This window comes from Clavelina lepadiformis, chromosome 4 (assembly GCF_947623445.1).
Source record: "Clavelina lepadiformis chromosome 4, kaClaLepa1.1, whole genome shotgun sequence".
Classification (NCBI taxonomy): Eukaryota; Metazoa; Chordata; class Ascidiacea; order Aplousobranchia; family Clavelinidae; genus Clavelina; species Clavelina lepadiformis.
Window position 1 is genome coordinate 21,507,310 of NC_135243.1, and position 15,233 is coordinate 21,522,542.

The window sequence follows — 15,233 nt, forward strand, 5'->3', positions numbered from 1 at the left end:
CAAAAGCAGCTGCCTATACTTTGCATGCATTCAGCTATTGACCTTTTTGACACTTTGTGTGCGCTTGTATGTTTGGCTTTTTGTGATTATTCTCTGTTGCATGGAAAGATTCGAATTAAACATTTTTGGTGAAAATTGAGTTAAACAGCTGAAGAGCAGTTTTTTGTATTACATAAGCAAGTGTTCTTTCGATTATTTTCTAGGTGAAACGCTGTATTTGAAACATGAAGATTAAAAAACCAATGTTGGCAACATTGGCAGTTTCTCTGTCCTTGATATGTTTCTTATTATGGTGTATTCCTACGGTAAGAACTGTCAAACCTGTCTCATCACAAAAGGCACAAGCCGTGCATCATTCACTTGCACAAACAACAACAATCTCAAAAGGATCTCGAACCAAGAAAACTGCCACTGATTTTATATTGGGCTTATCTGTGGCATATCCAAGGAAACTGACCTGCAGAGGGAGCAAAAATCGGCGTTTGCGACCTAACGTATGACCGAAGTAGGATAGCTGAAGCAAGCGTAGTCGCTTTTCATTCGGGTTCACAGAACCTGGCTGAAATTAGGGGAAGTACAATCCCCGTTATATTAATTTTCAATGTGCAAACGTAAACAAATGTCATCATATATCTGCGTTTCACGTTTAGTAACACAAACGTGTTTAAAATTGCTTTCATAAATATGTTATAATAAATAAATTATTAAATTAAACATAAATAAATTATTAGTATTTTGAAAATAAATTTTTATTCACTTAAAGATTTTGCCTTCAGTTAGACATTAATACTGAAAACTTCGATTTAAATTTTATCAATCATTTATTTTATCTGAACGTCTGGTGGAGCCAAAGATGTCGCATCTGTTTTGTATCGTTTATACCTACTTGTCATGTGGTAATGTCACGTTATATATTTACGCAAATGTTTTATAGGCACTGCATTTAATGTTGTTTTACCTAGTTTGTAAGGGACTGGTTTACGGTGTAAGTTATGTATTGCTATTTAGAGTTTGTTTTATCCGTATTACTCCGTAAACCGTCATTAAGCTTTCATATTAGCGAGTGCACACACTAAGATACTCATGCATGCGTGTACTATGTAAAGGAAAACGTTAAACATCGACGTTGCAATAAAGCCAATGTGGTAGTAAGATTAAAACAGGGAACTTATTTCCAGATTGACCACTACGGGACAAGGACTAAGTCAGTATTCATGCAGTTTTCATTGCAAATTAAACGCGAAACACACGTCATGTAGAACGGTGGGTTCATCACAAGTCTTGTGTCCTTTTGCTTGCTGCATAATAATGATGTTGAAAAATGTCTGGTGTAATAGACCACTTTCTACGTCTCAAGTTGTTTGCTTATTCCTTTGACTTGTCGATTACCCGCTCTTTTGTAACTATAAACATTTTACCAGCAACATTTTTTCTTTTCTTCTCTTTTACCCATTTTCTACCATGTTTTCAACTTTGCGTAACTCCATATTGTCCCGAGGGAGTATGACTCCATCTATAGGTATTTATGACAAGCCAGTCAACATTACAATGTAAAATGTGCATGCATTCATGTATTCATGTATTCAATCGCGCAAAACACTCTACATGTTTAAATTAAAACAATATTGTCTGAAGTTAAGAGACTCAACATACTTTTTTTCGTATACTTGTGCCTTCTCCAGTAATAGTTGCGTAATCGTAGAAGCAGATCCATTAGCCATCAATTGGGGCACAACCATCTGCTGCTACCCGTCAGAAATTCACAAGTATACACTGTCCGATGCGTAATACGTTCCATACTGGCTAAGCCGGCAAGACGGGGCTTCGCACCGTAGCGGCATCATGCGACAAGAAACTTTTACGAAAAATAAATTCAAACAAATTTTACCAAGTTCCAATTTCGATTTTGGAAAAATTTATCTGTACTTCAACTTTGCTCTAACTTAACTACGTTAACCATAAACTACGCATCTGTCAATGGAAAATATTAAAATGAGTGAAGACACATGACTTTTGTCCGTCTAGTAAAATACGAATCATGTGGGCAGTTATATGTAAGCACGCCATGACAAAGGCAGAAACGAACCAGCAGAATGCAATCAAGACAAAGCGACATGAGCCAACAAGTAAAGCATTCCAATAAACATCCATGACAAATAAAGTGATGCGCATTGCTCTATCTGACGTATTTGCAATAGACTGGCTACTTGTCACATTCCAATTGTAGGCGGCTTATATCATTCTTATTATTAAGTGAGATGACGATTGCATGATGTCGACGTTATTGGCTGTACCTCGATGCTAATGAATCTTATCTCAAGGCGTGAATATTTATTTTTTTATACGCGTCTTATATATATTGCTAGATAAACACAAATTTATTGTCTAATTACTTAATAAGTACGCCGAACATTGATATGAAAAACTAAGATAAAGTCTATGACAACATACTGTATACCATGCACATATTAACACTTGACTTGAGGATAAGAAGATTGTGAGGAAGTATTGCAATGTTTTAAGTAACCAATCATGACTTAGCGTTTATAGCGTTTTTATACATGTGACGTATTAGTTACGTATCTATCATTTCCTGTATTAATGTTCAGCTATTTTCCTGTTCAAATCAAATTATAGTAATTTATACAGAGTGATTTTATGTCTGTGATGTCAGCGCCTTAAATAACTAGGTGATATTTTCTTTTTATAAATGAGTTTCGAAATCCTACCATCAGTCAAACCGGGTTTGATGAATATTTCTGACAACGTCATCACAGATATACAACATTGTACACTCATAACTCATTAATACCTTTACTTAGCTTATGACTCGATTTTTGAATCGATGAATTGATGTATGGTCTACATCCGGTACGCTTGATACGCAACGCAACAATAACAATAAATATTGGGATTAAGATAACAACATATCTTTGCGGTCACAATAGAATTAACCATCGGCATAGTCAACACTAAACCGTGATTTAATCCATTTCCTGCAGATGTTGTATAAATGCAGCATCTTATGCCATTCTTCACAGTTGTTCTGTATAGGTTTGTTCAAAAGCTTGTCAAAGATTGCTGTTAACTTCTTTTACAATCAGCTCGGTGATGGAAAATATGGAGTTGGTTAAAAGATTAGAAAATCAAAGCAGTGGCAACAAAACGTTAACGCGAAGAATAATAAACTTCGTTCAATTTAATTATGTTATCTCATTCAATCGATAATTGCGACATGAGAATATAAGATGCACACAACTACAGTGTAACGGCTATTGGGAAAATTGTTAGCTTTTGTGTTAAAAGCGATAAAGGTTTTTGCCTGTTGAATATATAAAGGGTAAATAACAATAATACGCTGACATCTTTATAATGGAATGAACCCATTTACAAAAGTCAAATTAAACGACTTTGTTGAACTAGGTTGACATTGCCATGACAACTACGTTGCGTTAAGTTAAGGAATCATGTGAAGTTACGCCTTAAGCTAATAAAGATGAAAAGATAAATACTTATATTTCTTTTGTCCGCAATTTAACAATTAATCATTCGTGTTGTAAAGAACGTAACTGACTGTTAATAAGTTATTTTTTATTTTTGCCTAAAAATCAGCTTACTTATAGTATATATATATATAACTTACTTACTTAAAAATCAACCAACTTACTTACTTTTTCAAAAATCAACTTACTTATAGCCTATGAAGAAGTTGAATAGGTTTAACGAGGAATAAAACAAATACATTCTCTTAATCTGAGCGATATAGCAGATCATATATAATAGTATATAAACTATATTTGTGATAATAATATGATGCCATTACGTTAACAATTTTTGCATTTCGTAAACTATACACACAACCGCATTTTGTGATGTGTTTTACGAAATGACTATCTTACTTTCGAGGAATGATTTATGCTTTGTTATTTAAGTTGTTGTTATTGAAGTTTTACTTGTTTGCGTCTGTCGCACTCAGCACGTCAAATTAAAAAAGTAAGAAATGTTCCGGTCCAAAGCGCATGTGATGTCGATGTGGGCTGAATTTTATGGCTTTTAGTGATAGTTGGTTGCAGTTCCAGACTAAGGTTTGTTTGAATTTGGTGGGGCTGGCAAGTATTGATTATTTCGCAAATATGATATATAGAGAGTAAATAACAATAATACGCTGACATCTTTATAATGATATGAAACCCATTTACAACAGTTAAAATAAACGGCTTTGTTGAACTAGTTTGACATTGCTATGACAACTATATAAGTTTAGTTATAGTTCGTATCTAGAACAAAGACTGAAATGTCGTTTGGTATAACATAGCCAAACAAATGAAAAACAAATCAAAAAATATAACATAGAAAACAAATGAAAAATCATATAAAGAACAAAGCTTTCCCGACAGTGTACAATCATAGGCACTTACGCCTAGAAACAAATTTTACTTATTATTTCCTGGTGTACTTCTTTTAAAAACTTTAATTTCAATCTTCAAGTAGGCTACCATATCAACAACAGTAGGTTTTATGACGAACTGCAACGACAGACAAGCATTATTCGCTCACAAGCAATTGATGCGCGTTAATGAAACTACTAATTACTAGGGCAACCAGTTTTTTGACCTAAAAATTTTAAATTTTGACCTTAAAATTTGCAAATTTTGACCTCATTTTGATCTAAAAAGTTTAAATATTGACCTTATTTTGACCTAAAACGTTTAAATATTGACCTCATTTTGAAAAACGCTATACTGATAGTCTTTACACTGTCTACAGCAACTTTTTAATCTAAAGCTGCATTTAAAAATGACAAAATGCTTTTCTAGTGTTGACTTTTTTTTCGTTTCTGCGTATTAAGATTGACAACTTGCAGTTTCAAATGCAATGCCGTCACGTCGTGACGTCACCAAACGCGCTGAAAAGCTTTCCTTCTCTTTGTGGCTTTGGTTCTAAGTAAAATTTGCGGGACTGGAATTGTTTGCGGTACAAGAAAAGAGAAAAACGGAAGAATAATATTACAAAATGTTTACAAAATTACAAGTTTAATAGATTTTGACCTAAAAAAAAGACCTAACGAAACATTTTGACTTTATCTGACCTAATAACTTCTATACCACACGTCGTACAAAGCTGAAATTCGTTTTGTGCTTGTTTCATAGCATTCTGAGCAGGTAAAAAAATTGACCATATTGACTTTTGGTTGCCCTAGTAATTACCTAAATTCTGTAGTTAACGGATAAAAAAATCACTAGGCTTTGACTAGGCAGCTGATATGTTATTCGAATGCTTTCATAATTGTGGACATTCAATAAATTTTAAAAAACACTATGATGAAGTGAAAAGATGTGCGATAAAATGAACAATAAACTCATTGCAAACAACATAGACTGACGGTGAAAGTGCGACAGAGGGCAATAAGTAAAGGTGCAAACAATTGGTTAACACAAAAAATGTTAATACTTGTTAATTTTTAACATAAAAATTGCTCCATTTTGAAATATTTGCAAGTTTTAGTACGAAATTAATTTTTTGATAATTATAACGCTTTTAAAAATTTTTGAAGCTTTAATTAGATTTTCGTTACCGGCACATTTTGTACAGCTTAAATATGTTTTTTATTGGCATATTTATAGTATTGTTTAATTTCTTCAAACGATTATACTCCATCACTAGTACACCCCTGTATACCGTATATACGCTGTAAAGGCCTTATAATCTGGTAGAATGTCAAATATAATGCATTTCCTTTGACAATGGTTTTAACTTTATTCTTATTTTTTAAAGAAGTTTTAAATACAGTGTGATGAGTGTTTCTAAAGTTTATGCGGACTTCGTTTCCACTCCTATGTTAAACAATTCCATTAGGGCTCTTCCTGGAATAGGACCTGTTTACGAACAAAGTCTAAAACAAAATGGAATTTTTTGTGTAAGAACACTTTTGGATTGTGCGAAATGACATGATTTACTTGAGAAAGCATAATACACTGGAAATGCATGAACGTAATTAAAGTAAAACTCAAATATTTATGTTTTTAGGCTGAACAACTTCTTGTGCAACTTCTCGTACTGAAAAATCAAAAAGAATTTGTTAATTGGCTTGGGATTTCTCCTCATTGTGGTAAGCAAGTCCATGATGCTTTGCTTGAATGGCGTAGAAGGTTTATCGGATAAACAATTTCAATTTTCAATTTCTCGTCCTGCAAGGAGACCAGAACAGATTTGTTGAATGGCTCCAAATTCGTCCTTATTATGCTAGACCAGCCTATTTTGGTTTGCTTAAATGGCGTCAAAACTTTATCATGTAATGCAATGTTCCCTCTAATTTTTCACGAGTCTGAGCAAACACACCAACTCCCTGAACGGTCCCTTGGACCACTGTGAGCAACATCAGACGAGCCACGTGCGCACTGTGGCCATTATTATGCGTTTATTTTATTTTCAATTCAGGTTGGATTTTTTTCTTGTGCGCAGCACAGTTTTTCTGTGCGCGGAGACCGTGTCAGCAGTGCGCATTTGTGCACGCGCGCAGCTTTGAGGGAACATTGATGTAATGTAATGTAGTTGCATGTAGTTTAGCAGCGTGTAACTCATGTATTATTTTAATATCATGTAATTATATCTATCTACTATCACATTACTCACTTTAATATCATGTAACTGTGGTAATGCATATAATTGCATTTACTAATTGTGTTTAATAAAATAAAATAATGTATTACATCGACGTATATTGTATTACATAAAGTAAAACTGATTCAACGCAGAGTTCATAATTAAAATTCACCATTCCACCATTCAAATTCTTTAAACGTCGGTTCGCGATACTCTTAAGCTACAAACCGGCAACATACGAGTGACTTAAACTAACAATTCAGCCTCATCAATCAATCACTACACGTCTACAAGAGGCACTTTCGCCTGTCTACAACTCGAAATTAAATTCACTTTAAGTTCGTTTAAACAGTTGACTTTAATATCCGTAATTAACGCAGCAGCAATTAATGACAGCACGGGCAGCAAAAATACCTCGGCATCAATGTGTGGCAACAATAAGAGATTTTTGTCAGAAGTAAAAAACGTCGCAGCACAAGTCAAGAAAGGAGCATCGATACACATCTATGACTTTACCTTCAAGTGCATGTAACAAATTTGTTGGCTGAACAACGTCGGCGCCAAAGTTCCTCAAAGACGGCAAACAAATAAACAAACTTAAAATCCGGGTTAAAAGTGCTCGTTTAAACAAGATAGTCTTTAGTTGTTTCTCTGCTTAACTTGTAATGCCTTTTTGAATCAAGATATTAACGCAAACGTTTATGGCACAACAGGACATACCGATAACTTATGATTGACACTTCAACTTTGCTTTGACCAGTATAGCATTAGCTTAAACATATACACGATGCTATAATGCTATAGCTACACATAAACACGACAGCATACAATGAAAACAGCAGATTATTTAATAAAAATATTAAAAACGTCACAGCGAAAAGGTTGCCATGAGCAAACGTTTGCTTTCATTAAATACAGCTCATAATGACGAAAAAAATATCTCCCAAAGAAAATGATTTGTATTTCAGTGTTTTGTGAGCGCTGAATGGTGACAATCCAAATATGGCGACTCTTACAACTGTCTTGAGCCATTAACTGTGGCTACATATACGAAAAATAATGCAATTTATTCCATTGTAAAACTTTGTCCTTAATTTGATTAAATTGACACCAAGTTTGACTTTAGGACTGCGACCATTTTTGATATAGAAAGATCTTTTGATTGTTTTACTTTCACTTCTCATTCATTTCAATAAAAACAAGAAGTTGAACTGTTGTGCACGCCTTAAGTCAGCGGCTCCCCAGTTTTCTTTAGGCGCGACCAAAGTCTGAGTTTGATGAACATCTCGCGACCCAAGCCTCAAAGAGCGTATTCTAAAACGAAAAAATGGATGGATGATTTTTGGCAGTAAGTTGCTAAATTCGTTTGCAATATCAGCAATCTACTCTTTTCTCAAGTACCAATACGCTACAGACAGACGCTGACCAGCAGTGGTAGTATGGTCCACTCACTATAAGACAATATATTTTATTAGAAACTTAAATCTGCCACCGTACAACTCATACTTTTGGAACCACACCTTTAAGTGAGCGCACTAGGTGTCCTTATTGTTTTGAGTGGGGGTATAGGGACCGTCTTTGCTCCAATTTACCTAGATTAGGTTACGCAAAACATACTTTTAGCAACCAAGTAAAGTAACAATTTCACATGATGTAAGCGTTATAGTTATGATTATAGTTGTGGTTGTTTTTTTTGCCACCGATTGTTACCGACCATTTTTGTGGCAATTGAATTATGGTTACCCTAGTGACCTAGTCTATCTATTTGTCACACCACTTCTTAAATGTCATTGACAGTATGATGTCACCGCATACTGAAAATATACAACCAGCAGTAGAAACCAATGTAGTAAATTGAACCTATAAACACCGACAACAACAGCAACGTCACCAAGCATTTAATAAAAACGTATTGTTGATTAAACAATCGCGGGGCTAAACTAACAAAATTATTCTTTGAGCTAACAACATTATAAGGTCGTGCATATTTCAAGAAATTAATAATTAACAACACAAGCAATTGTGATGCATCCCGAAGCGAAGTTTATATTTTAGCACCGAAGTCACGAATCCTTCAATACACTTGCATCTACATAATACAAACCCGAAATAGAGAATAGAATCAGTGAAATGAAAATTTGTCAAACCTGAAGAGTTGTGAGTTCGGGTAATTTTATTTTATTAAACTATGCACCGGTTTAATATGACTCAACTTTTTAAGCAGTTATCATCATTGTCGCCAATTCTCACGTCCAGTCGGAGGGATTGGACCATGCAAAATCAAAAACTCCCAAATAGCAGCGAAATACGATGTTGTACACAGAAAAATGGATCATCAAAGCGAAAACGTTAAGCTACCGTGGCAGTAGAAACCCGGGTGCACACATCGGCATGGTTAGGCTCACTGGTCGGGAAAAAGAAACTTCCAGGCGTCATGCAGTTCTTGTACCCGTTGTACCTGTAACAAAGCACCCGTTTAATACGATTCAACTTTTTTTGCAGTTATCGTCACTGTCGCCAAAGCATAGGCCTCTGCAAAATCAAAAACTCTTTACTGGCATCCAAATATGGTGTTTTACAAAGAAAAAAGGATCATCAATTAAAAGACAACTCACCGTGGCAGTAGAAACTCGGGTGCAGGCATTGGCATGGTTGCCAAGTTAGGCTCACCCTGGTCGAGAAAAAGCAATTTCCAGGCGTCATGCAGTTCTTGTAATATCCTCTAGAGTCGTTACAGGTAGACACAGAACCCAATGAACCTACAATCATGATGGCGAAGACAGACAGCCACAAAATCTTTGACTTCATTTCCATTATTTGTTTGTTCATTTTCATTCAACAAAAAACTGATTTAAAACAAAATCTTTAGAAACCTAAATCTGAAAACTGAGAAAATAAAAGAAAATGGTAACATCGTCTTGTTTATTCTATTGTCCGCTCAAATAGATAAGCCACAATAGCGATAAGGCACTATCATGCAGTTCCAGCTACTCGAACACTACAAACAATGGGATTTATTCTTAAGCCTACGTCGTGTCCATAACTATAAATGTTCAGCTTATCAGCAGTTAAGTACAAGAATGATTTGGTTGGCAACGTCCCAGTTTTAACAGTAAGGTAAGCTTTAAACACATAAGCGACTGACTGACAACTAAGCAAACTAAAAAATTTTCCAAGTCTTGTTCGAACAAAACCTCGGTTAACTTCTTCAGGGTAAAAAGGGATTTGAAGAATTACTTAACAGAACACAGTCAATGTAGGAAAGGTAAAAATAAAATCGACGAGCAGCCAATCAGCGTTTTAATTATGCCAGAGGTGAAAAGTATGACAAAAGCATTCAGACGGGTTAGAAACCAATGTTGCATAACAACTAATTTTGCTGTAAAAAGTGCTTGCGTCAGCAAAAAGACACAATTGCTTAATTTGTTTCAAGTTAAGAGGTTTAGACGTGATTTAAAGATACGAAACTTGTCTTACATCATCACTGTACCCCAAAATACTTATGTTACACATACTAACAAACTACCTCAACTACTGAAACGGAAAATCGATGGAAAATGAAAATGGAATGAAAAAATGAAAATGAAATGGAAAATGTAAATTGGTAAATAGAACAACACTGTGCATGAATTATAAGTTTCACTTGATGAAAACAATCCAGTGATGTTTAACATCAAGCAGTGCTTTCAAACAAAAACTAATTTTTTGTTGTATATGGTTTTGTTATAGTTTTTATTGAGGTTTCGGATCTGTTTAAGTTTTGTTGGAAACATATATTTGTATTTTCAGCTGATGTAAAACTACTCGAACGAAAAACTCTCGTGTATTCGCAACCTGTACGTGATACTATTTTTCTCTTAACCTTTACGAACCGTTTAAACTTTATCGTTCATCGACATCAAACTGCTGGTCATCAAACACTTTAAGTAGCGCTTTAAGTATACTATAAATATAAACGTTTGTTTTGTTAGGACGAACGATAACTAATTGAATGCTTATACGTGTGAGTGGGACAAGATAATTACGAAATTATATCGTTAGTTTAGATAGAGTAATACGAATCAAAATATGCAGAAAAATCTGCAAAGGTAACACCCCAGTGCAATGATGAACGTATAAACCAGTATTGATTGCAGAAACAAAGTTGCCAAAACAAATTGGTCAGTCAGGGCAACTGACACTGTACCATTAAAACCTTGTTTTAGTAGTTTGTCTTTGGGCTGTTGGAGTCATACCTTGAAATTTATGTATAAACTTGAAAAAAATACTGGTCTCAATTAAATCAAAAAAGAAAATTATCTTGTTTTCAAAGAAGAAATACTAATATTGTGAAATCGTGCATGGGACTGGCTAAGTCAAGTATTGAATGCGAACGTAGTGAAGCACCAGCTCAAGCACATCATATGTAGCCTACTCTTTCTAAAACAAAGAAAAGTGCTGAGGCCAGAAGTACAAACAAGTTTCCAGTTTCGCCAAACCCAGTGCCATATTTTTGTTTTCAGGCAAGTAGTAATGGTGGCGCCAAAGGGCACAATTATTCTACTGCTCGCGTTACAGCACTTATCCAGGCTAGTGTACATGTTATGTACGTTTGTGAAATGTCTTTAGTGAATCAATCAGGCTAAAGGGATAGATTAAAAGACTGGGAAGATTAAAGGGAAAGGTTCTCAAAGCAGCAATATTAAAAGTAGTGCAGCAATCAAATAGCGACGTGCAACCTGGTACATAATGGGCAGTTATAGGCTAGAAATAGAGGGACGAAATAGGTTTAGTAGTAGAAAAAGCTGTTCTTATCGCTAGGCTGTTAGACCAAAACCATTGCCAAGCCAACTATCGCAAACAACGTAAACACAGGTTGCCAGAAAATGACGACAATGAGGGTAATGATAACAATGACGTAATAATTATTCAAGGATGAATTTTGACAATAACATTTTCAAACAATCTGCTTTATTATAATAAACAATAGCGGTACAGGGCAAGTATGTGGTAACGGAGAATGGCGATGAGTAGAAACGACGAAGTGGATAATGATGGAAACCAATACGTTACAAATAGTCGCCGCTATAACATAATAATATAGCAAAGAATTTGAAACCTTTTTAAGGGCAACACCGGTTATTTCAATTACGTTCATTGTCTATGACTCTTATTATCATTACCACCATTGTCAGCGTTAAGTATATTACTATGTTAAATATACCGACTTACTCTAAACTTATAGTTTGCTGTCAGCGTTGCTAAATCTGTCGTGTTTGCTTTGACGTCAGCAACAGTGCTAGACAAGGTTGTTCAGACCATAAATTACATATTGTTGTCTTATGCTGTTGTTTACGAAATATTTTTGTGCGCTGACATCGCTCCAGCTTCTGAAGGACGAAAATGGTATTTTATCATTTTTAGAATACACACAAGACGTTTAACATAAAGATAAACATTACTTGCTGTTCTAGCTTTTTCAAGTTATACTGCGCGCCAAACGATATCATGCAAAATATAGAAAATATTGCAACCTACCAGAAAAACTCCGAAGGTGAATTATGGCAAAAAGAACTTGAATTAGTTAAAGTACTTAGAAAAAATTGTGATGAAAATGGGAAAGAAACAGATGTTACAAAATCAGCGAAAATATTTCACAAATTAGCTTTAATTTACAAGCAAAGAAGTCCAGAAAAATTTAGTTTGATTCGAAGCGCTGCTCTTTTAAATGCAGCCATTGTGAGAAAACCTTCAAATATCGAAAAAATCAGAGGAGATCTAAAAAATGTTTACCATCATTTGTTTACAATTGGAAACGCAACACATACCGATTTCAATTCATGTCGTTTTGTTGAGCTCGTACGAAAAAAGTTTAAACGCCTTCGCATGAGAACAAGAAAAACTTTAGAGTCCTTAAGGCCCACCGACTACAGTATGACGGAAGAGAAGCACCACCAACTGAAGAAGCAGAGAATTCAAACTATGGAAGAACTTCAGGTTGATATCGCAGAAGAATACGTCTCTATTATGCGAAGGATTTCTGACAAGTGCATTGCTGTAATGGGGAAAGCCCCTTGTCGATACTCGGTAGCCGCGATGGGTTCCATTGCCCGCAAAGAAGCGACCCCGTACTCGGATTTTGAACATGTCATTTTGCTTGAAGACAAAAGTCTACTCGACTTCGACGTAGACAGCCATGAATACCAAAATACGACGGAATATTTTCGTTGGTATTCAGTTCTTTTTCAGTTCATTATCATTGGTCTTGGTGAAACAATTATACCAAGTGTTTGTATCCCATCTCTAAATGACAACCAAAACAAAGATATGAATTGGTTCTATGACGCTCATACACCACGGGGCATATCGTTTGATGGTATGATGGTGTATGCAAGCAAATTTCCGCTAGGTCGACAAGAAAAAACTAAAAATAAACCATGGACAACCGAACTCATTCAACCTGTGACAAAGATGGTGGAATATTTGGATACAGATGTGGATTTAAAGAACGGATATCACTTGGGAGATATCTTGACAAAGACACTTTTTGTTTCTGGGTACATCAAAATCTACAGCAGTTTCTCCAAACTAGTTAAAAAAACACTTTCTAAAAATTTGAAAACTAACCAAGATGTAAATTTGGTAGTGCGAAAGCAAATTGAAAATGACCTGGCAAATTTCAACACATTTCGAGATGCAGCAACGTGTAACAATAAAACATTTCAATTGTTTGTGCAGATGAAAACCCCTGATAAATTTGACGCGCTTTTCAACATAAAGCGAATTGTTTTTCGAAGCATCACATTATTTATTGCAGCTATGGGGAATCTTCACGGTGTTTGTGATCCTGAGTTTTCTGGTTATGATATCATTCGATCTTTAAGAAAACATGAAGTTATTGACAGTGATTTTGCAGATAAACTGCTTTATGCTCTTTCCTTGGCATGTGAAGTTAGAGTAAAGATTTATTGCAACAAAGGATGTCAGGATGATGTCATAAAGGAAAACGAATATCATTCGAAACCAGCAAACAATGTCCTTGTTCAAGCTTTAGTTGAAAACATTGGCGGGAGAGCTACCATTGACTTTTTTACAACCTGCTGGGAACTTCAGGAAACAGTTAGAGGAAATAATTCTGAACTTACCAAAGATCTTGTTTCACAGACGCGTTTTCATTTAGGATATAAATTGGGGTTGTTCAAAGAAATAACTTGTGAATGGAAATGTTTTGAAGGCAACGAATTGGAAAATAAAATTAATTTTTTTCTTCCACTAATTCCAAGTGCATTTATGAATTTAAAGAAATACGAAGATGCTTTGTCAGTTTCATTACAATTCATTAAACAGCTTGACGGAAACAGTCGCATATTGCTTGGTTTTGCAACCTTGATTTGTTTAATCAACTTACGAAAGGAAGATGACGAAATATTTGCCATTGTGACAGCCGCGCTTAAACATTTATCCTGGAACCAAAACCCGTGGTATTGTTTAATGTTTTATGAGCAAGTTGGAAAATATTTGCTGTACGTGAAACAGAATGTAAACCAAGCACTTTGTGTGTTTAGGAAGCTGCCGATGGAACTCCTAGATAACGACATTTTCAGCAATTTGTTACAAGATGACCTGTTTTCCAAACAATTGTATAGAGAAACTCAGGATGATGATTTCTTCCACGACGATTTATCATTATTTCGACAGAAATTTCCTCGTCAACAAGATTTCAATAAATTATTTTCACCAATGCACACAGTTTTAATCCAAACAATGAAAGCAGCATCATTATGCTACATCAGTGAGTGTCTTATGAAAATGAATTACTTTGAACAGGCGCTCAAGATCGCAGATGCTTCTTTTAGTGTTTATAAAATGAACCCCGAAGCGGGTGGTCCGAAAAGATTGGGGCACGTTTGGTATATAATGGGAAAATGCTGCTTTAAGAGAAAACATCTGCTTTCATCTAAATTGTGGCTTTCAAAGGCTTTGACCGAGTTGGAGACATACGTTGATGACTGGATAGTAGCAGATCAATGTACCGATATAAAGCAACTTCTTGCTGAAATATCCACGATCATCCCAGTGTCAGCAACCCATTGATCTTGTTGTTTGCAAAACAAACATATTTCGAGTGGATATTGTTTGCTCGAAAGTGAATCATTTACTTTCCTTTAAAATTATAGCAGATGTCATGTAATAAAGCAGTTTTAGTATCAAACATAATTTAGTTTGGATGAAAATAACTAATGCATATTACTTTTAAGTTTTTCCATACATCTTGGTCACGTTTTGTTTTGCTTGCCCGAGGTTTAATTCTTCTATAAAGGAGTGCATATATGTGCCTCTTTTTATGTATTTGTTGAACAGGTATCCGTTCTGTTCTCATGTACAAGCGATTAGATTAGAACATATTTTTTGTAAATTGTTTGATGTAAATAATTTTCATGCATATAGGCTATGTCAATCAAGCTTTGTTAAAATAGAGTAATTTAAGTTCTTGTCAAGTACAAAGCTTTGATCATTTTTGTGTTTTTACTTTTAACTAACTTCATTAAAAGTCATCACGTCTGGATTTTGTCACAAAGTGGCATAATGATGAAACCGAAGAGTCAATATTGAAACAGCACAGAGTGATTAAAACACCAGAAGCCCATCAC

At 35.0% G+C, this 15,233-nt stretch overlaps 2 protein-coding genes and 1 long non-coding RNA gene across 4 annotated transcripts; 2 read left to right on the forward strand and 1 right to left on the reverse strand.

Moving 5' to 3' along the window:
• Positions 1 to 3,059: 3,059 nt before the first annotated feature.
• Positions 3,060 to 6,715, forward strand: LOC143451639 (barrier-to-autointegration factor-like). Its single transcript, XM_076952341.1, has 3 exons — positions 3,060 to 5,917; positions 6,028 to 6,109; positions 6,439 to 6,715. Exons 1-3 carry the CDS (start codon positions 5,795 to 5,797, stop codon positions 6,540 to 6,542), a joined length of 309 nt encoding a protein of 102 aa, XP_076808456.1. The 5' UTR covers positions 3,060 to 5,794; the 3' UTR covers positions 6,543 to 6,715.
• A 1,741-nt stretch (positions 6,716 to 8,456) lies between these two features.
• Positions 8,457 to 9,485, reverse strand: LOC143451641 (uncharacterized). 2 transcript variants are annotated; one of them, XR_013114894.1, is made up of 3 exons: positions 9,219 to 9,485; positions 8,817 to 9,061; positions 8,457 to 8,692 (listed from the first exon to the last, which is right to left on the reverse strand). It is a non-coding gene; the product is annotated as an uncharacterized LOC143451641 (long non-coding RNA). The 2 variants fall into 2 exon arrangements; XR_013114893.1 differs by having other exon boundaries at positions 8,457 to 9,061.
• A 1,686-nt stretch (positions 9,486 to 11,171) lies between these two features.
• LOC143451637 (uncharacterized) lies at positions 11,172 to 15,148 on the forward strand. Its single transcript, XM_076952339.1, has 2 exons — positions 11,172 to 14,063; positions 14,148 to 15,148. Exons 1-2 carry the CDS (start codon positions 12,091 to 12,093, stop codon positions 14,674 to 14,676), a joined length of 2,502 nt encoding a protein of 833 aa, XP_076808454.1. The 5' UTR covers positions 11,172 to 12,090; the 3' UTR covers positions 14,677 to 15,148.
• Positions 15,149 to 15,233: the final 85 nt, after the last annotated feature.

Coding starts and splice junctions, on each gene's coding strand:
- LOC143451639 (XM_076952341.1), top strand. CDS start 5,795: ATGAGTGTTTCTAAAGTTTATGCGGACTTCGTTTCCACTCCTATGTTA. Junction 5,918..6,027: donor AACAAAATGGAATTTTTTGT/GTAAGAACACTT, acceptor TTATGTTTTTAG/GCTGAACAACTTCTTGTGCA. Junction 6,110..6,438: donor TGGGATTTCTCCTCATTGTG/GTAAGCAAGTCC, acceptor TTTTCAATTCAG/GTTGGATTTTTTTCTTGTGC.
- LOC143451637 (XM_076952339.1), top strand. CDS start 12,091: ATGCAAAATATAGAAAATATTGCAACCTACCAGAAAAACTCCGAAGGT. Junction 14,064..14,147: donor TCCTGGAACCAAAACCCGTG/GTATTGTTTAAT, acceptor TTGTGTGTTTAG/GAAGCTGCCGATGGAACTCC.